Here is a 25,401-nt window from a genome sequence, read left to right as displayed (position 1 = left end):
AAAAAGTGGTAAACTAATAGCAACCTCATTCAATGCAATGTATCAGAAGTAACAAGGGAAGTGTAAGGAACTGCCTTAGTTACGCTTTACCGCTGTGAACAGACGCCATGACCATGGCAAGTCTTATATAGGGCAGCATTTGATTGGGGTTGGCTTACAGATTCCAAGGTTCAGTCCATTATCATCAAGGCAGGAACATGGCAGCATCCAGGCAGGCATGGTACAGGAGGAGCTGAGAGTCCTACATATTTATCTAAAGGCTGCTGGCAGAATACTGACTTCCAGGCAGCTAGGATGAGGGTATTAAAGCCCACACCCACAGCGACACAACTACTCCAACAAGGCCACACTTATTCCAGCAGGACCACATCTTCTAATAGTGTCATTTCCTGGGCCAAGCAAATACAAACCATCACAGGAACACAATATGATTTAAAAGTCAGCACTCAACTCCTGCACTGTGATGGGGGGGGGGGGGGGGGACTCAAGTGTTTTCAGTAATATCGAGTTTGAGTCAAATGAGATAACCATTACTTAAGCTTTATGGAGATGTGCAGTGAATTCTTTTTTTTTTTTTTTTTCCCCACAAGACGCGGGAAACGGGACACGGACACGGCGGGACTCAAACCCGCGCACCAAGAGACGGTGCGCCCTCTGCGGGGTGAATTCTTTCCAGACCTTTACAAGTTTCCTGAGTAAAGTTAGCTATACTATGAGATGTATGGACATGTTTTAAACTTGAGCCTTTCTTTTCCCTCAGATGGTCCTGAAGTTAATGATAAATTAATATTGCTATGTTGAAGCTTTGAAAGTCTACCACCAGTGTCACTTAATGGTAGAAAGAATGGATGCTGTAACTCATTTTGGAAAATTCCTGACTCCACTAAAAGTTCCGCAAGACATTCAGAATTTCTAAGACAGAAATTCAGGTCATAGTTTATGTAACAGATAAGTTATATAAAACTTGAACTGAATTTAGTTATATATGAACTGAATTTAGAGAAGAAACCATGGGGATTGTTTTGCTTAACTGCCCAATATTAAGAAACGAAAGTCAAGAGAATTATCAGATGTAAACAGGGTGAACAAGCTGATTGGTAATGGCCTTGAAGTCTAGGCCAGAGTTCTTCCTAAGCTCCCAGCCTGTGTCTTCCATGACCTTAAAGGGAGGGAACTACCTTTGCAATATGTATGACATGTTTCCTCATTCTCACAAAAAGTCAGTACCACACACATTGCCCCACTACAAAATGAAGGAACCAACTCAGAGAAGAGAAGTAGGTGGCTCCAGGTCATATAGTCAGACATAGCTACAGGTCAGCCTGGCTCAGGGTGCAAGTCCACTCCATACGGTCTGCCTTTCTCTAACTTAAAGCAGCTAGAGGACCCTGAAGGCTACATCAGAGAAGAAAACTCCAATGTCCTTTGGCTATGGAGAGGTTGGGTCCATTTATAAAGTCATGTTACATTTTTATGCATTTTACTGGGAAAATCTTCTGGCTAGACTTTACATCAGAGAGCTAGAAAATGTCTCTGGCTATGATTAACTCTCTCTGGGCTCAATGTTTGAGAAATGTAAACCATCCATCAAAACAGACATCACCTCAGCTCTGTGGCACTGGAGCTGTCAGATGTCAAAGGGATTGATACCAGGCCCAGGGCACGTGAAACGGCAAATTAACAAAGGAGGCTGCGGGTTAGGGAAGAGTCGCAGAGCGCTCAAAGCATGTGCTGAAGTACAATTTCTAGTCATCTAAGACCGAAAGAGGTTGTCAGAAAAGTAGCTCAGTTTCGATCGAAAAAGCTACTGAAACAAGGCATCTGAGTTCCCGGAAGGATCTGATTTTGTCATCAGCAGCTTCACTTCTGTCTGGCTAAGCATCTGGGCTGGCAATGGGAAACACTGCAGTGGAACATTAGGTCATGTCCAGTTGGCCAATACAGGTCAAGTATGTTCTACATTTAGAAGAATTATTTCTGGGGCCCTGCTCCCTTACAGGCCACAGGACAGCCTGGAGTTAACTAGAAGGACACTGTCTTAGTTTCACTTCCCCTAGACCCATTGTTACTCAACTTGAAATAGTATCAGTGCGACAGCATTATCAACACAATCACAGATATCCACACACATTAAGGTAGTTATATCTGCATAAATTATTTCCCACATTTGTCTATCATGGCATGCAACAGTGTGTTAAAGAGCTCTAAAAATAAGTGTGTTAAAATATAGATATATAAAAAAAATTAAAATTTTTTAACCAAAAACTCAAAGGACATACAAATAGTGTTTTTAAATGAGTTCATCATCGTGCTTCTAATTTTAAAAACCAATTATAATATTCAATGTAGAAAAGGGGTACAATGAGATACAAGTTCTCTTACTCAGTAGGTAAAAATGCAAATCCTTTGTGTTCTCTATAAAGTAATTTACTAGTATTGTCAAAAATCCTAAGGTATTCACACTGCCTCTGAAAGTATAGTAGAATGGGGAATTCTGGTGGAGAGACCCAATTTGATTGAAAGACCATTCAAGCAATTCTGCAGTTTCAGTTGGAGAAGCGCTGCCCTAAAGATGCTTCACACAAGCCAGTAGCTTGCTGACCCTGCTACAGATTGAATGCTTCCGCGTCCCCAAATCTACATGCTAAAAGATCAACTCTTGATGTAACAGCAGTTGAGATGGGGCCTTTGGAAGGTGATTGGGTCACAGAGGCTGAGCACTCCTGGCACTGTCTTTATGAAAGGGCTTTCTTGCATGTTCAGTTTCAGTGAGAGGAGTATCTGGAGACTGGGCTTCCGACAGACATCTGGTGATGCCCTAGACATCCAGCGATGCCCTGGTCTTGCACTTCTAGTCTCCAGAGAAACTGAGGTACATTTCCTTTGATCTAAGTGTATGGAGTTCTGTTATAGCATCATTCAGAGACTGTTAAGACACTGCCTCTAGGCCAATGAGTCCTAAATCAACATCTGAACCCTAGATGAAGTCTCTGAATTCCAAGACCACAGCGTCAAACATGCACTCCCTATTTCCAATTCGATGTCTTGAAGATACTTCAAAATGAATGTTTAATGTTAGAGTCACCTTTTTTAGCCCCCCTTCCCCGAAAATCTTCTTAAACTAGGTATGGTTGAACTTATGAGGGAGAAACAGAAGGACCAGTAGCTTAGGGTCATTCTTGGATACAGAATGAATTGGAGGCTAGCCAGGATGACATAAGATCTTGTCTCAAAAGCAGCAGCAGCAGCAAAAACTTCTTTACCTTCAGAGATCCTGATTCCACAAATGGCCCTGTTCTTTATTTTAAGCAAGACACTTAGGTATCTTCTTTGACTCTTCCCCTTTCTCCACCATTGTTCACATAGTCAGTCAAGCACTGTCTTCTAAAGATACATAATTATGAACCAAACTGTATGTAAATAAACACTCCTGAGCCAGAGACCTCAGAGACCTAAGACCTATCACTGTATCTGAGATCTGAACACTCCTCTCTCTCTCTCTCTCTCTCTCTCTCTCTCTCTCTCTCTCTCTCTCTCTCTCTCTCTCTCTCTGATACAACAAGATGATGGATCTCTGAAAGCCAAAAATGGAGATCTTTGCCAAGCTTGGCCTATTACTTCCAGGCTACATAAAAATGAAAATTAAAGCAGTGTTACTGAAGCCCTCATCTGCAGCGCTTTGTTACAGAGCAAGGCAGATGACTGGTAACTGTTGCCACTCATACCCAGCACTGCCAGCCTGGAGCAGACGCTGCTGCTACTACATCATGTTCCTCGTCCTTTACTTCTGTTTTAATTCTCTCTTTTCTTTTCTCCTTTCCTCTATCTCTCTCTCCCCCCATTTTGAGTTGAAGTCTCTCTATGTAGTCCAGGTTGACCCAGTACTTAAAATTCTCTTCCCTCTGCTTCCTAAATACTGGGATTATGGTATCACAGGCTTATGCAGTTATGCCTGACCTATTACATGTACTTTCTAAAAATCAGTCTCGTCTCTTTAAAGCCAGTATTTATATCCCAGAGGAAGGATATTAGCGGGTCTTTTTTTCTATTTAAAATCCTTAAGTGATTTTCCATTGTTTCTCAATAGTGCACAGATAATGTCGAGATGACAGTGTGTGTGTGTGTGTGTGTGTGTGTGTGTGTGTGTGTGTGTGTGTGTGTGTTTCACTCAAATATATCTATATTAACAAAATTCTATTTCTTATTTCTGCATAAGATTTCACTGGAAAAAAAGAACCTTAAAAACCATTTGATTTTTCAAGGGGAGAGGAACCAGATTTTATGATAAAGTTGGAAGATTACACAAAACCCAAGAGACCAATTCAGGCACATTTTTAATATGTGTGCTTTTTGTAAAAAAAAATGTATAATTTATTTATACACAGAAATCATTCAATGGACCTATTACATCCGTTTCCGGTTTCCATTTCTACTGCAGATACACTTCACATATGATTGACAATGACTTGGACTGATCACCAGTGTAAATCTGAGCTGATACAGGACCTCAGTCCTCCCTTTAAAGACTATGGCCCTGTTTCTAACAGAAGCATTTTCAGTAAAGAATCACCAGCTTTTTTTCTATCTTATAAAGAAATCCAACCAGAATTAACCTAATGTGATAAAAGTTTCAACACATTTTATTGTTTCTTTTCAAATTCATTATGTGCAGGTATGAGAGACCAAGGTAAATACACTTGACACCTCTTCTGGCCTGTACAGTTTCCTATGCAGCCTCAGGCTAGGTTTTCCTATCCCTACTCCTCTAGAACATCCAGACATTCTTACTTTAAATAAACCACTCTTTCCCTTCCCCTCCCCTCTCTTCAGTATTACAGTCTCCTACCTTCTCTCCTGCTTTTCAGACAAATATGAAAACTTTTCACCAAAATCCTGGACCTGGTTTCTTTCAATAGTCCAGAATATACTAAGTCATTTCATGCAGCTTTACCACCCTAGAATGATACACTGTAAAAACACAGGTTTCTTAATTGGCTCAACAGTGTGGCTTGGTTTCACTTGGTAAAATTAATACAATTAAAATATACACCCACAAACATACACACTCAGATACACACACACACTCACATACTCACAGGATTTTCACAGAAAAATATTTAAGAACATGCCAACTTTAAAAGGCATCAATGTAAAAAATAAAAGCAAATACTAAAAATTATAGGAAAAGAAATAGTTGTCTGGATAAATGAATGGAAAATGAGGAATGTGCAATGAAAAACTGAGACGAGGTGTCACAGATGATTAAAACGGGGGGGGGGGGGAGGTGAATCAAGTTTTATGGTTGTTTTCCCAGGAAGTATCGAAATATTTTAAACTTTAAAATCTTCCGTGTAGATTGCAGATGTCATTATTAAAATTTCATTCTTCACTTGAGGTTTAAAGAACTCTGGTAGAAACCTTAAGTTCGGCAAATGCTACAAGTACATTTGGTAGGTATTGGAAAGTCATGGTGAATCCAGAGTGAAGAGAATACCTATTTCATACATATTTCATCTGATTAAAAATAACATTGTCATGTTCCAAATAATCCATTAAAATATCCTTTAAGTCTGCAATTTAATAGTAATCTGAGTATCTTTAGCTGCCATGTACAACAACTTCTACAGCAGCTGCACTACCAACATCAACATCACCACCACCATCACCCACCTTCACCACCACCATCACATCACCACCACCATCAGCACCATCAGCACCATCATCACCACCATAAGCACCATCATCACCACCATCACCATCACCACCACCACCTCTACCACCATCACCACCACAACCACCTACACCATCACCACCATCACCACCACCACCTGCACCACCATCACCACTACCATCACTACCATCACCACCACCACCACCCACCACCCACCACTACCACTACCATCAACATGACCACCACCACCACCAACATCACCACCCACCACTACCACCACCACCAACCACAACAATAGAAGAGGGGTCCAAGTGAGAAGGCAAAAACCCAAATGAAATACTACAGCTGATAAGAAGCCCTGTGATACTCCCATTTTTAGTTTTGTCTGAGTTTTCTTCCTCAGAAGTACCCGATCGCACATCCCTATGTTACAGGTCTTCCAACACTAGCTCCTTCACTGAAATGGGCTGCAGGCAAAGCCAGTAGGAGAGACATCCTTTTCTTGTAATGGGCTGAGTCAAAACCAAGATGTCTTAAAACAGGGAAATGTGCAGTTTATAGTCACTTTAATTTTTCACTCCCTGAGGCACAGAGAACTTGGCTCACTTTGATGCTGGGGTCCTGCTTCTCGACCAGGTACTCTGGCTTGTCAGTGTAACACTGACACTGGGATTCACCTTTTTTCATGTTGATAGCAGAACTTCTTGTATCAATACCACTTCCTCTCGAAACTGATCAAGATGGCCTTTGCGAGTGTGTCTAAGGATGTCTTTTAACAGTAAAGGGAATTTGACCATGCTACTTTGAATGATATCTAGCAAACTCCAAAAATCTAGTTTTTAAATGAAGGAAGAGTCCAGACACGATGAAGAAAGTCTTGGACTCTCGGGTCCTGTTTCTTCTGATCCAGAAGAGTCTGAGCCACCTGCTGGTATAGCCTTTGTAGACAAATCATTCAGGCCCAGTAACCAGTTCATGAGAATGTATCCAATCTGATCTACTGTCCCATCAGACTGGTTGATTCCAGTCTTGCCAACAGATCTTCATGCTCTGCAGAGGTATGTAAGCATTCGATTGAGCAAAATATGTGAATCCTTCTTCTGAGATGCAGACGACTTAACATGGGGTCATGGTAGGCCTTTCTAGTAATATTGTGAGGTCTGGATTAAGCCCTGTTTCCCTTGGGACAACTCACATACTACCTTTTGATGTTTGATATCTCCATGGCCAAGGACACCTTCATACTAATGTCTAACATCTCTCATCATAGCACACTGCTTCTTCTCTCGGTGACTGTCCAGGCTGTGGACCTGCTGAATGGCTTCTGGGCAGAGGATGGAGATCTGTGGTGACCACTGGGTTAAAATTATGTCTCTTTGGTTTGATCAAAGCACCTGACAGCTCTATTTCTTACAGGACAGATTAAGTTTGCTGAGGATGAAGACACATTATTTTTTAACCTATCCTGGTTTGTGGGCAGCTGAAACAAATAATGAAAAAGAATAGTTCTACTTTTTGCCTTTATATTCCCTCTATTCTACATTATTTCCTTCATTCACAGCTTATACAACCATGATACACTTCTCCGTGGGCTGGAGCAAACAGGAAGAAGAATCATGGGAAATGGACGGCATGGTCTAAGGAGCAGAACCTTTAGCATCTCTTAGGCAACCTGTAATGAGGATTTTCCCAGCACAAACCTTCTCACTTTTTCTCTTAGACAACGCAGCACAAATACAAAATGCACTTGATTCTGTACCAGGTTGAGAACGACACTAGTAGGCTTATTTGATCTTCAAAACAACCATGAGCGAACCACATTAAGGAATAATTAATTAGGTAAAGCAATGACTCTCTGGAGCCTTAACAGAAAATCTGTCCCACTAAGCAACCTCCAGACCTGGCTCATCAAGCACATTTTACTAGCTGCCAACACATCTTCACTTGCATGTCAACCCAGCAGGACTCAGACGGAGCTCATTGCCTTCCTCCACAAACTGGTTTTCCTTCTCGTCTCTCTGTGTGAACCAGAGCTACAACAATAATCAGAGTCACCCAAGCGTCCAGCCCACAGACCATCTCCAACCTCTCTCTCTCTTTCCCCATCCCCACACTACAGGGAAGAGGAAAGGAGCTGGAATCTACTCTCTGCCCTACCTAATAACATAGACAAAGCTCTGACTTCCAGTGTAGCTCAAGGTCCTTGTGAGTCAGAATGCCTTACAGTGATTAAAATGATGAGGTTTTTCCAAATATCAGCATTCTAAGTCAAGGCTTGGTTGAAGGATTAGCACTTTAAAATAGATCTCCAGAGGGCTTTTCACGCCACCTAAAAAATGATCAGTGTGCTAAAGAAATGACTCAGACAATCCCACTGTGAAGGAGCAGCTGAGTAAGACACCTGAAGAGCATAATAGAATCTGAGATAGAAGCAATGGCATCCTACACGGTTGAGTTAAACACAGTGAGAGGCAGAAACAGGGTAGCCGGAATAGACCGGTTCAATACCCTGAAACCACAGTTGAATCTGTTCATGAAGAGCTTTTGCCAAGAAGGCCAGGAAAGACTCCCCCCCCACCCCCAAAGGAAAACTAACCAAAAAAAGTCCTGCAAGGGGCTAGAGCTCTGAAAAAGGATAGCCACTCAAGTAACAACTGGGCCTCCCAGCACTGGCATAGATCTCTTGGCTCCCAACACCATAGAATTATAAAAAGACCCAAGGGACAGTACAGGTGGTAGAGGAGCCCTGAGGAAGGAACGCCTGTCAGCCAGAATGTGCTGGCCAGTGAAAGACGCCATCTAGCTACTGGGAACTCAAGAGATTTCATGCGCATATCCCTGACTTGGGGATCTTTCAACTTGTGATGGCTTACGGGTATTGTCCTTTTCTTCAACTTCACAATGATATAAAAGCATCAGTAGTCAATTGTAAATATTACTTCAGCTTGGGGAGTTTGATATTCCCTTGGCTAAAGCAATATGTGGAGTGCCATGATACGCCCTCTCCATGTTGTGCTAGACAGAAAACCACAGTCCTCCATCAATCAGGTGATCACAATATAAACAGCAGGCACCTAGGGCCACTGTTATGTGACTGTACCATTCAGAAGGGTAAGGTGTATTAAATGTATTCTGTCTTAATGACATTTTCAGCCTTGTATTGGTTTATTGGGATGGAACCTAAGGACAAGTCAAGGAGCATTTGTACAATTAGATGCTTACAAAATGATTAGAAAGGCTGAAAAAGCCAACTCCAAACTTCTACAAATGATTGCCACGAGTACTTACCAAGTTAACTATGGCCTGTGCTGTGGTCAGAAAATGGAATAAGAAGACTGGGACCTAAGGAAAGACCTGGTTCAAATGCTGCCATGTCCAATCCATGCCAGCAAAATGGGTGTCCCTGAAACACACCAGCAGGCAGGTCCTGGGGCTCTGCAACCTTGCCATTAAATAAAGAGATAAAAAAGAAAGAAAGAAAGAAATCAGGTTCCCATGTCCCTGCTTACGGCCTCCCTCTCAGTCTTGCCTGTCACATTCACGTCTCTGATTGCAAAGATTGTCTGTTCAGATGCCTGGAAGCAGAGCACACGGGAGAGGAGAGTAGGTTCGATGGGCAGGTACCAGCCTTGCCATATCGTACATCAGCATTTAGCAGAATGTCAGATGAATATCAGGGAAAGGAAAGGAAGGAAATGTTCAGAACCAGGTTGGGCCAGAGTCTACTAACAGAAAACACCAGGAAGCTCAGTTTGACAGGACTTAAAGCCTTAGAAACGGGATCAGGGAGAACTAACTCTTCTCTCCCAGTGGCTTTGGGCTCTGCCTCTTCCTCTTCATTTCCATGGCTGTGGACCAACCATATGGAATGTTGTGTACAGCCTAATCTCAGCACTTGGGACTGGGAGGCAGAGGCAGTTGGATCTCTGTGAGCTTGAGGCCAGCCTGGTCTACACATAGACTTCTGGTGAATTCCAGAGTGAGTAACACACAAACACACACACATACATACACAAACACACACATATGAGCACATTCATGTGTACATAGACACACAATTCTAGATTCAGTTACTTTGGTTATTATTGGTGTGCTACTGATAAAACAATATGAATAATTTTCTTTTGCCAAGGACTTACTATACAGAAATATCTCTGTAAGTGACCTGGATGGGGCCTTGTGATTTGGATGAAATCAGGCCAAGTATCTGTAGATAATTTTATTCCTAAATTGAAACACAATTCAACCTCAGTCTTAAACCTCTGTTTTTTTCTGCTTAATTATTTATATGAATAATGAGGGGGAAAAACCTGCTACAAAAGTAGAAAGAAATAGAAGCTGGTACCAACAAAACAATGCCAAAAACCCTGGGACAAACAGTGTGAATTTTTTTCTAGAGATCTATGAGTTAAACCAGGTGGCTGTCAGGAAGTAGAAGAAGCAAGAACAGATGTTCAAATTTATCATCAGCTAGGTACTGAGCTCAAGGTCAAGAATCCTACAGGAGACTCTGTCTGAAATAAATAAACATAATTATCAGTTTACAGTATGCTTTAGAATTTCCTGCAGTTTTATACAAGCAAACTGGAAAACCATCTGATCACAAGAGGATCTTGTTGCTCACTTATTACTTGCTCAGGGTGATTTTCAGCCAAAGTATTGTGTGTCTCACTATCTCAATGGATTCCATACATCTTTCTGCCCAGGGGACAATGTGGTCAGATTAGTGTTAGAAAGGCTTTTCTTAAAGTTTAAGACAGTTAGGGGTAGGGAGTGAAAAGAAAATACTGCAGAGAGAAAGTGAATGTCCAGAATCCCATGCCCTTGAAACACTTCTTGGCCAGACAATCATGGCACAAGCCTTTAATCCCAGCACTGGGGAGGCAGAGGCAGGAGGGAGGCCAGCCTCACCTACAGAGTGAGTTCCAGGACAGTCAGGACTACTCAGAGAAACCTTATCTGGAAAAACCAAAACAAACAAAAAACAAACAAACAAACAAATCCCACCTCTTGGCCTGTCCATGTTTAAGTATACCAGAGCAGTCTGGAGTGCTGCCCCAAGGCTGTCAAAATGGACTTGTCAAATGGATTTCCTATTAGTGCAAGAAAAGAGAATACAGAGAGGATGAGACTAACAGGCTCACCCGCAGAACTGGGTTTTAAAAGAGCTTACTAGTTTATCACAGATCTTGTTTTGTTTGAGTCGGGGCCTCAGTGTAAAGTCCACTCTGGCTGCCCAGGCTCTTCTGCCTCAAACTTTCAAGAGCCAGGATGACCAATGTGATTCTAAATGTCGCCATCACAACAGTGCCCTGGCAAACGGAGTCAGCATGGACACTGCCAGTTCCCTTTATTCTAGAATTGATAAAGATTCTGATATTTAAAATTTCTAAAACTTTACCCCCAAATGTAAGATTTCTTTTTGCACAAGAAACCATCATGAAGTCAATAGTTACCTCAACAAATACAGTTTTAACAGAGATGGGCGGGAACAATGGGGACCCACTGTCCCTGGCCAGGCTGCTCACAGCCAAACTTCTCCAAGGCTGGCTACCAGAACAAAACATGTCCCAGAACCCTCTTCCAAGGCTCCCCAGCCTTGAAAAAATAAATCATGAATTTGAAAGAGAGCAGGAAGAAGCGTATAGGATATTAAGGGAGAAAATGGAAGGCAGAAATGATGTTATTATAATCTCAAAAATGAAAGAAAATACTCTTAAATGTAGTGTGTATCTTTATATTCATGAAAACAATGATTCTCTTTCCAGAATCAAGTACAAGCTGAGGTGTAACTATAATGCCAACGTGTTTCTCTTTTTATGGTTTCACGTTTCAAACATATGCAAAAATACCCTGGGAGACTGAACCCCCTTGTAAGCATGCAAGTAACCCTGTCTCATCCGCATCCCACACTACTCTCTCCTCCCACTGGGTGACTTTAAAAGAGAGGTCTCATCATTTTATCCTTATTAGTATTATAGTACATAGCTCTTCAAAGAACTGCTTTTTAAAAATCATAACCAAAGTGTCATTATCACACCCAAAAGGTTAACAGTGTGACTTTGTTTTTAAAGGAGGGGTCTCTCCGTGGAGCTGAGGCTACAGCATGAGGCTGTTCACAGACATGCTCCAACTTCTGAGCACTCAGTCCTGACCTTCAGTGAGTGTAGAGAATTGAGGCACCAAGCACGTCAAGTGAGCCTCCCACCTCAGCCACCCAGGCACATGTAACCATAGATACACCGCACTGCAGGTACTTTATTCTTAAGTATACCAGAATTGATACATCTGAAGGACTAATCTCTTCAAATAATTTTTAATTAATTTTTAAAAACGTATTTCACTTCATATGTACAAGTGTTTGCCTCCATGTATGTATATGCATCATATATGGGCCTGGTACCCAAGCAGGTCAGAAGAGGACTGCAGAGTTAGAGATGGTTTGTGAACTTCCAATGGGTGCTGGGAACCAAACCAAGGTCTGCTGCAGAGCAAGCAACCAACGCTCTGAACTACTAAACCAGCTCTCCAGCCCTCCAAGAGTCACCTTAAATCTCTGTCAATCAGCCTCTCTCCAAGGCCTTCTCAGGATTACTTTCAGGACTTGAAGCATCACAAGTCACGGCCCACTCTTCAAGAATAGATTTAACTTGAAGACAGCCATGGGTTTTAGGAATAGACCTCCATGAACAGAGGGAGTGACTGAACCGAGCCTTATGGAGTAAGCAGACAAATTTGGGGACATGACATACACATATAGGCACCAACTGTATTCCCCTCATGAACAGGGTCATGCTCGTAAAGCAGGTGAGAAATTACCTACTTTATGGCCACAGACACTAAGCAAAGAGAGAGCTCTATGACCCGGCAGCTGAAGCAAGATGGAGCTAAAAGGAGAATGTGAGAAGCAGCTGAGACTGGCAGCTAACTGCAGAGAGGAAGTCATGCTTAATCTCTGCTGTAAATTCCAGTGATTCCTGGCCACGTTAGGGATTTATGTTGCATTTCAGGCCTTCATGCTTTGCAAACTATGGTCTCTGGGTTTAAAACACCGACTCCCACGAGGAAGACTCATTTTGTAGGGAGATGTTTTCATCTCTATGGTGGTTTTATATTATCCATATATGTGTGTTTATTTCTCCAAATAGAATAGTAATTTAATTTTTGTGTCTATGGTACTAAAATAATGACTTCCACATAGTGGGCCTTCAGAATCCATGTGTTTAATGCACTTGTGTGTGTTTTTGTTTAACTTGTGGACAAAGACTAAAAGTAGGTACAAAAACTAAATTCTCTTCTGTATCTCAAAACTTGTTGTTCAGTATATCTTGATACAAATAAAAAGTGATATAGACTGGGGGTATAACTCAATTAGTAGAGTGCTTGCCTAGTGTGCTCAAGGCCCTGGCTTCAGGTGCCTCAGTACCACAGAGCGATGTGGTGCACACCTGTAACCTCAGCCCCTAGAGCTTGAGGCAGGAAGATCAGAAGTTCAAGGTAATCCTTGGCTACAGGAAACTCTAGGATAGGATAGGATAGGATAGGATACCTTAAAGAAATTGTCTGTTAAGGAAATTATTGCTTAGGTAAAATTGGTAATCTTTACACAGTTTGGACCCTAAAATATCCTCACAATGTAATAAAGTAGCTGTGGGCTCTAAACAGAATGGATAACGCAGGAGGAAACCATGGCAGCAAGGCAGTTCCTGTGAACAGAATCCTTGGAAGTCTCAGATCTTTGAAATAAAAATTTATAAAACAGATCTGCCCAAGGAAATCTAATGGTCTTTTTTCTTCTCATTAAAAAAAAAAAAATGACTTTTTAAAATCCATTTTTTTCTTTGTGGAACTCTTGATAAATCAATGCATGAAGTACAAATTGAAACTTCCAAGTTAGTTGTATCCACATTCTTCTAAAAATAATTCCTCTTTTGCAGGATACAAAGCAGAAAATGAATCCCTTCCTTCAAAGGAAATAAATGGTTAGAAATTCTATAGACTTTAAGAACCATATGACCTCTTGTTGGAATGGTTCACAGACTCCTCTTTCTTTCCCACCTTCCGTCCCACAGCAAAAATAAAACAAAAAAATCAGCAAAAACCAAGGCTCCTACTGGAGTAGCCAACCCAGCCTTAAGCTGGTGGGAAGCTCAAGCATCTCTCCCAGTATTGTTCCAGTGATGTGTGCCACACCTACCAGCAGTATGGAAGTCCCAGGGTGCCTAGTACAGGAGTCTGTGGGGAGCTCCGTGGGTAGAAGAGAGACTGCCATCTGTTAAGAACAATTGTACCTGATGTCACCAGCTGTTGGTTGAGCATGAATTTTATCAAGATAATAGAGACTTCTGAGCCCCAACAGCTCATAGTGTATTTTCAAAGGAGTTTTTTTTTCCTTTATAATCAGTGAGGCTACAGAAATTTTTACAATTCTTTCCTTTAGGTGATTTCTTAAAAATCTACTAAGCCATGTTTGCATAAAAGTCACTTGATTTGAATAAAGAGGAAACAGACCTGAAGTGGTTGAGCGACAGGTTTGCTTGGTTCTAATGTCTACGTTGCACAACGTGGGCAAGGCCTCCCGTGACTTAGAAGATTGTTATAACTGCTTGGAAATCCAGCTAGACCACCTAAGGACTTGCAAAAGTAGCTCAGCCTCCATGTTATAGGAAATATTTCTCTGGCTTTGTTACACATGGTCTTGAGTCCTGTGACTATTTCTCAATCAGGAAACACAGAAAACAAATTAACACATCTCTTACTAATTTTTTAAAGAAAATTGTTCTTTTTTTGATGATTTTTTTTTTCTTTTGGTTTTCGAGACAGGGTTTCTCTGTGTAGCCCTGGCTGCCCTGGAACTCACTCTGTAGACCAGGCTGGCCTCAAACTCAGAAATCCACCTGCCTCTGCCTCCCAAGTGCTGGGATTAAAGGTGTGTGCCACCACTGCCCGGAAATTGGTTATATTTAAGTAAAATCTGTAATTATATATTAAAATTATATATACAAAGTAGGGAAAATACAAATAATAAAAACACACCCTAATACTATTTTTATGTTGTGCTAAAAACATCTTTTGTTTTCATAATTGCAGATGATATGATCACACATATGAAAAATAAAAGACTCTGCCAAAAAACTCATAACATATAAAGTAAACTTTATATAATAAATATTACTTATTAAGTAAAATTGTTATAAATTTTACCTATTAAGTAAGATTGCATGATAAAGAGGCAGCATACAGAAATCTGCAGTGTTCCTGTACATTAATAGTAAACTATCTGACAAGAACATACCCCATTGTGATAGCTACAAAATAAACAGTAGAAAAATAATCTTTCTAAGAATAATTTCAACCAGGACAGAAAACTCTTTATAATGCAAATGGTTAAACATTGAGGATAGATTGAGACAAATATGGGCAGAGGGAAGCAGTCCATGTTTACAGACGATAGAAATCAATATTGTTAAAATGTTCACAGGATCTGCACCCAGGAGAAAACCCTGTGGCACAGCTCTCCGTACCCAAATCCCACTCAGAGAGAGCTGATCTCCCAGGAGGCTCACAGGCTCACAGGCTCACAGGCTCACAGGCTCACAGGCTCACAGGCTCACAGGCTCACAGGTTCATAGGCTCACAGTAGGGACAGGCTCCAGTCAGAGACAGCAAGACCAACTAACAGCAGAGACAGCCAGAGGGAGAGAGGCAAGTGCAAGAACCTAAGCAACAGAAGCCAAGGCTACTTAACGTCATCAGAACCCAGTTCTCCCACCACAGCAAGTCCTGGATACCCCAACACACCTGAAAAGCAAGATTCTGATTTAAAATGCGCACAGTACCCACGGTGGTGTATAGAAGCTGTGCAAGGCCCATCAACATGCCAACACGCCTCTACAGAACAGGAAAATGCTCTTCCAAGTATCCTGCAGGTGAAGTGCAGAAGACCTCCAGGAGCCAACACTACCACACGCAGGAGTAAACATGGGGCTACCACACCACTGACTTTAAAAACACGAGTGATACTGGAATATAAACACATATAAAACCAAAAAACACAATAGAGAACCCAGAAATACACCCACACATTTACAACCAAATGATTTCCACAAAGACACCAAGAACAAAGGGCAGTTTCTTCTATAGCTCCTGCTGGAAAAGTAGGCTGTCTGTGCACAGAGAATTAAATCTCCTCCACAACTTTCCTCACAGAAAAAAACAACTTAAAATGGATTAAAGGCTTAATTAAATATGAGACTAAATCCTGAAACCAGCTGAACAGAGGAAATGCTTCATTAACTGTACAAGAGACTTTGAAATTTTTAGTACTTTGAGAAAGTGGAGAAAATGTGTGTGTGTATGTGTATGTGTGGTGTATGCAGTATGTTTGTAGTGTGTGGTGTGTACTGTGTGTTTGTGTAGTGTATGTAGTGTGTAGTGTGTGTGTATATGTATGTGTGGTATGTTTGTAGAGTGTGTGTGTGTGTGTGTGTGTGTGTGTGGTATTTTTGTGTGTCTCTGTCCCCAGTTGGTTCTGATTAGTAAAGCTGAGAGCTAGGCAGGGAAACAGAGGAGGGACTTTAGGAATCTCGGGCAAGGGGATCAAGACAGAAAGGAGGATTTAGAACCACCATGCCAGGGGAAGGAATAAGGCCCAGGCTTGAGAGGTGCAGAAGACCTCCAGTAGCCAACACTACCACGCGCAGGAGTAAACATGGAGCTACCACACCACTGACTTTATTTATTTATTTATTTATTTATTTATTTATTTATTTATTTATTTAGTTTTAATATTTACATTTCAAATTTTATCCCCTTACCGCATTTCCCTCACCACCCAGGAACCCCTTATCCCATCCCCCTCCTCCTGCTTCTATGAGGGTATTTACCCACCTACCCCCAGCCCCCCTCCCCACCCTCAGATTCCCCCCCCTCAGTGCTCAGCCTTCAAGGTACCGATGACCTTGTCTCCCACCTATGCCCAACAAGGCCATCCTCCCCTACATATACAGCTGGAGTCATGTGTCTCTCCATATGTGCTCCTAGGCTGGTGGTTTAGACCCTGGGGAGCTCTGGCTGGTTGGTATTGTTGCTCTCCTTATGGGGCCACCAGCCCTTAAGGCTCCTTCAGTTTATTCTCTAACTCCTCCATTGGGAACCTTTGATCAGATTAATGGATAGGTGCGAGTATCTGTCTCTGGGTATGTCAGACTCTGGGGGACCTCTAGGAAGACAGCCTTATCAGGCTGCTGTCAGCTTTCCCATCCTGACATCCATATCAGTGTCTATTTTTGGTGACTGCCCATGGAATGAATACCCAGGTGGAATGGTCTCCATACAACCCTCCCTTCAGATTCTGTCTGTAGTGAACATGGAAGGCAGCTACTGACAGCCAGGCTAGGAGAAGCAGCTAGGAGAAGCAGCTAGGAGAAGCAGCTGACATCCAGGATAAAAGATAAGACCAGACCAGCCAAGGCTGGAAGGAGATAACCAGCAGAGGAGCCCTGCATATAGATTAAGAAGTGTGACGTTTGCAGTAAAGTGTTAAGGATAAATAAGGGTAGGATAGAGTATAAGAACCCTGACCAGAGAAGGAAAGTCGGCCCAAAATGACCTGCCTGTGAACTCCACGCCGGTCTGGACTCCACTCAGCCCGACGAGTGAATGAACGAGATACAGACCACCAACTGATCATCAGTGGGCCCAGAGAACTGACCCGAGCCATCGGAGCAAGACTCGCTGAATGCAAAGAGGTGATCCCGAGACATCGGAGCCCGAGCCTGAGACGCGCTGGTCAGGTCTTGTAATGACATGTTATCTATCCTTCTGTTAGGAATACTAGCCACAGCAGTTACATTCTTTTGTCTGTGTGTGATAGTGGAAGAGGAGGTCCGGTCCTCAACCACAACAATTGTGTGAGACCCCGAGTGTGGAATTAAAGCATTAGAAAACCAGTCTGACGGCTGCTCATTGCCTTATTGTCTACCCCAAGGGCACCTCCTGTCAGAACCAACTGGCAGTCTAGGGGAATAAGTGCTCACGACACTGTCCCACACTTTGTCTCCATATTTGCTCTCTTGGGTGTTTAGTTACTCCTTCTAAGAAAGCCCTAGGCATCCTCACTTGTTCTTTCTTCTTCATGAACTTCATGTCATCTGGTAGTTGAATCTTTGTTGTTTCAAATTTTTGGGCTAAATCTCTGCTAATCAGTGAGTAAATACCATGTGTGTTCTTTTGTGATTGGGTTACCTCACTCAGGATGATATTTTCTAGTTCCATCCATTTACCTAAGAATTTCTCGAATTCATTATTTTTAATAGCTGAGTAATATTCCATTGTGTAAATGTACCACATTTTTTGTATCCATTCCTCTGTTGAAGGGTATCTGGGTTCTTTCCAGCTTTTGGCTATTATAGACTTATGGCATGTCATCAGGTTTGATGCAATTTCGTCAACACTTGCAGTGTCTGTTATCCGGAGCTACTGTTATTACCTACTATATCTGTCATAAATCTATACATAATATGTGTAGATCTAAAGACTCTTTTCACATCTGGGAAACCTGATATTAATATAATAATATAATATTGATATAATATTAACTAATATATTATATTATTAATACAGTATATTATAATATATTAATATAATACACTATGCATATTCAAACTACCAATTTCCCAATAATGGTTGGCATGTGGCTCATTTCAATTAGGTGTGTGGGTAGCATTCAGAGGCAGAGGTCATGTGTCTTCTACCTTTGATTTCTACCTTTCTTTTTGCTTGAGACGGGGTCTCAGGGTCTGTCACAGACCTGAACTCACCCATGGGCTAAGCTAACTGGCCAAGGAGATCCAGGGATGTCTTCCATCTCTACCCACTCACACAGCACTGGGCTGTCCAACCAGGAGAAGCTTTGATGTGGATTTGGAAACACAAACTCTAGGCTCACGTTTGCATGGCAAGTGCTTTACTACCTGAATCATCGCTCTGGTGCCCACAAACTGATCTTTATGGGAATTTATCTCTGCTCCCAAATCCAACCCAGAATCACTCATTAAATTGGGCATGATGGTGCACAGTTCTGATCCCAGCACTCAGAGTAGAAGCAATAGAGCCAGAAGTTCAGGGTCACCCTTAACTCTGCAGTCAACTCAGGGCTAGCCAAGGCTATAGGAGATTCTGTCGTAAACTAGCTAACACAAAAGCAAAATCAGCCTGGCAAGATGATTAACATTTAAAAAAAATGTATAAATGCAAAAAGGAAAAGGGGGCATGGGATAGGGGTTTCCTAAGGGGGGTGGGGGGGAATGGGGATAGGGAATGCCATCTGAAGTGTAAATAAAATATCTAATAAAAAAAAAAAAAGAAAGAAAAAAGAAACTGGAAAAAAAAAGATGATTTAAAAAAAAAAAAAAAAAAAAAGATGATTCAGCAGGGAAAGGTGCTTGCTCCCAGCCCAATACCTCAGTTCCATCACCGGAACCACACGGTGAAAGGAAAGAACCAACTCCCAAGAGCTGTCCTTTGATATCCCTTCGTGTTTTATGTGCAGTCTTGACTGCATGAGCCTGCACACACACATGCACAACAGTCATTTTAAGGTTAAAAAAAAAAATTCGAATGCAGAATCATTCACTGTGTTTAGCATTTATTCCGTCTATGAATCTGCTTTACTCTTGAAGGTGCTTACACTGTCTCAACACCAACATTATTTTCGAGTGAGGTTCATTTGACTTTATTCACTATCCTCCAATCTGGATTTCTTTATGCTTGCTTAGTATTAGTTCAAATATATGTTTTTGGCAAGAGTACACACTGAGGGATGCGCCCTTGGCACAGCATCCTGGGAGCATACGCTGAGAGTTTTCTCATCAGTGTTATGAGCTTGATCACTGAGCTGAGGTGGTGCTCATTAGCAAAATGACATAAATTGCTGTTGGCAAAAAAAAGAAGTAATTAGATAAAATTTCTAAGTTATTTTTGTCAGTGGACTGAATATTAAATTTCTACATTTAGTGACAAGATACAGAACACACAAAGTAAGGAAATACACACTCCCTGATATTAAATGCTAAGAGTTATTACTTACTTATGGCTAACTGGATTATATGATCTAATAAAGATATCTTTGAAAGCCAGGATGGGGGGTGTGTGTATGTGGTGCACACCTTTAATCCCTGGTCTACAGAGCAAGTTCCAGGGTAGCTAGGGCTACACAGAGAAACCCTGTCTCTAAAACCAACCAACCAACCAAACAGACAAACAAACAAAAACTTTGCTTTATTTTGTGTATACTCTGCACATTTTTTATAGTTCCAAAACTTTTACATGCCTGAGATATTTTAATATTAGCCCATTCTGCACACAAGGAAACTAAAGCAAAGTAGGTCAGTGACGACCTTCAGGTTTCATAGGTTATAAGCAAACCCAGATTGATTTGCATTTCAAACCTGCAAGCTCCAATATATCATGTGCAACCACGTAAAAAAAAAAAGTATGTACTATCCACAAATACGTATGTGTTACAAATCACTGTAAAGTTCTAGAGTGAGTTGTATATTTGGGTGGTATCTTTTCATGTAACCTGGGCTGATCTGGAGTTCTATGTAGTCTGCCCAACTTGGAACTTGAAATCCTTCTACCTCCACCTTCAGAGTCTTACATAGGCACCATGTAGGCACTAAAACAGGCATGTGCCAACATGACTAGCAAAAGCATACTTTAAAATAGGCACTGAAATAAGTACACATTCTCAGTGTTGAGAAACACACACACACATACACACATACACACATGCACACACATTCAAGATTCCTTTATGGTAAAAGTCCTGGAAAGATCAGGAATTTGAGACCCATACCTAAACATATTAAAAGCAATATACAACAAGCCAATAGCCAACATCAAACTAAATGGAAAGAAACTTGAAGCAATCCCACTAAAATCAGGGACTAGACGGGGCTGCCCACTCTTTCCCTACCTATTCAATATAGTACTGGAAGTCCTAGCCAGAGCAATTAGACAATAAAAGAAAGTCAAAGGGATACAAATAAGAAAAGAAGAAGTCAAAATTTCACTATTTGCAGATGATATGATAGTATACTTAAGTGACCCCAAAGCTTCCACCAGAAAACTCCTAAATCTGATAAACAACTTCAGCAAACTGGCTAAATATAAAATTAATTCAAACAAATCAGTAGCCTTCCTCTACTCGAAGGATAAACAGGCTGACAAAGTAATTAGGGAAATGACCCCCTTCCCAATAGTCACAAATAATATAAAAATACCTTGGTGTGAATCTAACCAAGCAAGTGAAAGATCTGTATGACAAGAATTTCAAGTCTCTGAAGAAAGAAATCGAAGAAGATCTCAGAAGATGGAAAGATCTCCCATCGTCGTGGATTGGCAGGATTAATGAGTAAAAATGGCCTGTTGGGCCTAACAGGAGGTCTAATCTCCATTCCACCTTCACCCTTCAGTCAAGTACACAGGTGGAGGGCATGAACAGGCCCTAGAGAGATTTACATACTAATGAGGTACCTGAAGGCCAGAGGTGGAGCCATTAAACATTCCTCCCCAGCCCCTCCCCCCTTCTCCCCTCCCCTTTTAACTCAGGTCGATCCTGGGTTTATGCATCCAGATCCATTCACCGATCTGCCATGTGAATAAACCAGTTTTGGAAACCCAAGGGCTTCCTCGTGTGTTGGGGCTGCGCCGCTATGAGGAACCGCGAGGAGCCGGGGAGAGGCTTTTAGTTAATGAACAGCCGGGCCCAACTTCCAGCTGGAGGAACCCAGAGCGTTCCCAGCCGACTACCCACAGCATGGCGGGGAAAAACCCTGGGATCCCCAGCCTTTTTTTCCAACATTGGCCATCTTGCCAAAAGCAATCTACAGATTCAATGAAATCCCTATAAAAATTCCAACACAATTTTTCATAGAGATAGAAAGAGCAATTTGGAATATCAAAAAAAGGATATCAAAAACTATTATCAACAATAAAAGAACATCTGGGAGAATCACCATCCCTGACCTCGAGCTGTACTACAGAGCAGTACTGATAAAAACTGCATGGTACTGGCACAGACACAGACAGGAAGGTCAATGGAATAGAAGTGAAGACCCAGAAATGAACCCACATATGGTCACTTGTTCTTTGACAAAGGAGCTAAAACCATCCAGTGGAAAAAGGACAGCACTTTCAACAAATGGTGAGGTCAGCATGTAGAAGAATGCAAATTGATCCATTCATATCTCTTTGTACAAAGCTCAAGTCCAAGTGGATAAAGGACCTTCATATAAATCCAGATACACTGAAACTAACAGAAGAGAAAGTGGGGAAGAGCCTTGAATACTTGGGCACAGGGGAAAGTTCCTGAACAGAAAACACCAATGGCTTATGCTCTAAGATCAAGAATTGAAAATGGGGCCTCATAAAACTGCAAAGCTTCGTAAGGCAAAGGACACTGTCAAAAGGACAAAACAGCAACCAACAGATTGGGAAAAGATCTTTACCAATCCTACATCTGATACAGGGCTAATATCCAATATATACAGAGAATTCAAGTAATTAGACTCCAGACCATCAAATAACCCTATTAAAAATGGGCACAAAGCTAAACAAAGAATTCTCAACTGAAAAACTTGAATGGGTAAAAAGCACTTAAAGAAATGTTCAACACACTTAGTCATCCAGGAAATGCAAATCAAAACAACCTTGAGATTCCACCTCACACCATTAAGAATGGCTAAGTTCAAAAAGTCAGGTGATAGTAGATGCTGGCGAGGATGTGGAGAAAGAGGAACACTCCTCCATTGTTGGTGGGATTGCAAGCTGGTGCAACCACTCTGGAAATCAGTCTGGCGGTTCCTCAGAAAATTGAACATAGGAATTGGAAATTGGACCTGAGGACCCAGCTATATGCACTCCTAGGCATATACCCAAAAGATGCTCCAACATATAACAAGGACACATGCTCTGCTATGTTCATAGCATCCTTATTTATAATAGCCAGAAGCTGGAAAGAACCCAGATATCCTTCAACAGAGGAATGGATACAGAAAATGTGGTACATTTACACAATGAAGTACTACTCAGCTATTAAAAATGATAACTTTATAAAATTCTTCAGCAAATGGATGGAACTTGAAAATATCATCCTGAGTAAGTAACACAATCACAAAAGAATACACATGGTATGTACTCTGTGATAAGTGGATATTAGCCCAAAAGCACGAAAAACCCAAGATACAACTTACAGATCACATGAAGCTCATGAAGAAGGAAGACCAAAGTGTGGGTGCTTCGGTCCTTCTTAGAAGGAGTAAAAAATATTCACAGGAGCAAACCTGGAGACAAAGTGTGGAACAGAAACTGAAAGAGGGGCCGTCTGGAGACTGCCCCACCTGGGAATCCATCCCATGTGCAGTCACCAAAGTCAGACACTGTTGTGGATACCAGGAAGTACAAGTTGAAAGGAGCCTGATACAGTTGTCTCTGTATATAGTTCAATACCCATATACAGAGGCAGATGTTCACAGCCAACCATTAAACTGATCATGGGGTTCCCAATGAAGAAGTTTGAGAGAAGACTGAAGGAGCTGAAGGGGTTTGTGGCCCCATGGGGAGAGCAACAATACCAACCAACCAGAGATCCTAGGGTCTAAACCACCAGCCTGGGAGCACATAGGGAGGGACCCAGGGCTCCAGCTGTATATGTAGGGAAGGGTGGCCTTGTCTGAAAAAGGTGGGAGAGGAAGTCCTTGGTCTCATGAAGGCTGGATGCCCCAGTATGGGGGAATTCATGGGTGAGGAGGTGAGAATGGGAGGGTTGGTGGGGGCACACCCTCACAGAAGCAGGAGGAGGGGGATGGATTAGAGGGAAATGGGGATAGGGGATAGCATCTGAGATGTAAATAAAATATCTTATAAAATTAACATAAAGATAAAAAGAGAATATAATGTATAAAATAATCTATTTTTAAATTGTATATTCACACTAATTTCATCTCACCCTGTACTTATCTAGGATTACAAATTCTCTCTTGGCCAGTATCTCACATATATGAAAGAATGACTTTCAAGGCCAAACAAAGGATTTTTAGAAAGTACATTATTCTAGGATTTGGGGTGAGATATTCAGGAAAGGAAGCAAGCAACACTGTCTGCCAGGAGCAATAGCAAAGATGTGATGCACTGTTTTCAGTTGTCCTGCTCTAGGGCTTATTAGGGCTTTACTGAGGTGAGTCATGGCAGGTATGTTGGTCAGCACATCTGTCCTACTCAGTTGTTGTTCAAGTTCAAGAAGAGCAGTATTTCACTGATTACTTCATATGAAGATGCAGTAAAGCCTGTCAGATTGAACAAGAGTGTGATCAACTGTGTGCTGCCTACAAGAAACACACATTCTTCTAGTTGTCTGGTCTAGAGTTTCAGTTTCATCCTCACGTGTATCTTCCATAAGGCTGTGGTCATTCCTGTGTAAAAGGTAGGAAAGATGATCAGAAATCAAAGCATGTTTTCCTAAACACTATTTGCATTTCAGTCTTACAGCCAGGACAGAATAGCTGGATAATCCCAACTTCTGACTGATGAAAAGATGTAGGAATAACTCTTTTAAGGTCTCTGACTGTCACCTACCTGGCCAGTTTCTTTCTCATCTCAGCAAAATGAACTTTAATAACAATACAGCCCTTCATGCTCATTCTTCCTTTGTTCTGGGTCTGTTGCTATAGCTTTTTCAAAGCACGTTTATTTATCTTTATTAATAATTCCATTTGTTTACATCTCAAATAATATCCCACTTCCTGGTTACCCCTCCACAAACCCCTCCTCCCACATCTTACCTCTCCTCCCTTCCCTTTGCCTCTTTGAGGGTGCTCCCCCACCCTCCACTCCTCCCCCACACTCCTGCCCCACCACTACAGCATCCCCCTACACTGGGGTATCAAATCTCCACAAAACCAATAGCCTCCCCTCCCAATGATATCAGAAAAGGCCATCCTCTACTACATATGTATCTGGAGATATGGATCCCTCCCTGTACACTCCTTGGTTGGTGGTCTAGTCATTGGGAGCACTGGGTGGTCTGGCCAGGTGACATTTTTCTTCTCATGGGATTGCACAGATTAAAAGTAGATAAAGGCAGGTTTATTAGGAAGCAGCTTTCCAGTGGGTTCAGAGATCTCACAGGTAGAAGGAGAGTGACGTCACACTTTAAGGCTAAAACGACTGGGGAAGATTATGGGTCTTGGGGTGGTGGTGATTTGTAAGGTAGGAGCTGGGATTATGTCCAAATGTGGTCAAAAAGTGAACCCGTGTGAGCACTCTGGGTGGTTTGCTAGACACTCAAGAGACTAGGAGTGATGATATGTTGGCCTGGAGTTTTCACCAGCTGGGCAGGGAGTTTTCTCTGTGGGGGTAGGGATGGGGAGAGAGTGCAAATGGGGTTTTGCAGCTTGTGCAGGGAATGAGCAGGTATTCCAGTCTCACACTTATGATCCTCCTGCATCTTCTTCCTAAGTTCTATCAAGACATACTTGGGACTCCAGGCTTAGTCCCTTGAAAATGTGCTAAATTTTGTTCTGTGCATTTCCATAGGATGGAGCTTGAATGGAGTTGCAGTCTTTTCTGTGAGACTTATCTTTTAGAGATACAACACAAATGAATATTCACCCCAGCACAGGACAGAACGAAGTATAGATAGCAACAAATTCCACTTGGGGAACAAT

The 25,401-nt window shown here is 41.8% G+C and overlaps 1 protein-coding gene, 1 non-coding gene and 1 pseudogene across 3 annotated transcripts in view; 1 reads left to right on the top strand and 2 right to left on the bottom strand.

The window, feature by feature from the left end:
- Positions 1–15,759, bottom strand: part of LOC117720491 (gamma-secretase-activating protein-like) — a 117,681-nt gene extending 101,922 nt beyond the window's left edge. For both annotated transcript variants that reach the window (XM_076913155.1, XM_076913156.1), the window contains exons 1-2: positions 15,473–15,759; positions 13,869–13,943 (exon numbers count right to left, since the gene is read on the bottom strand). Coding sequence is in view for 1 of the 2 variants with exons in the window: in XM_076913156.1 (XP_076769271.1) it covers positions 13,869–13,943; positions 15,473–15,550 (153 nt within the window). In the remaining variant the exon portion in view is untranslated. The remainder of the gene's footprint in view (positions 1–13,868; positions 13,944–15,472) is intronic.
- LOC117720488 (neuroepithelial cell-transforming gene 1 protein pseudogene) lies at positions 6,100–12,465 on the bottom strand (annotated as a pseudogene).
- On the top strand, positions 12,899–13,023 carry LOC117721119 (small nucleolar RNA SNORA40). The gene has a single exon (XR_004608388.1). It is a non-coding gene; the product is annotated as a small nucleolar RNA SNORA40 (small nucleolar RNA).
- Positions 15,760–25,401: the final 9,642 nt, after the last annotated feature.

This window comes from Arvicanthis niloticus, chromosome 15 (assembly GCF_011762505.2).
Source record: "Arvicanthis niloticus isolate mArvNil1 chromosome 15, mArvNil1.pat.X, whole genome shotgun sequence".
In the NCBI taxonomy this organism is placed as follows: domain Eukaryota; kingdom Metazoa; phylum Chordata; class Mammalia; order Rodentia; family Muridae; genus Arvicanthis; species Arvicanthis niloticus.
The sequence above is the reverse complement of the archived record's forward strand: the minus strand, read 5'-3'. Positions and strand labels throughout refer to the sequence as shown.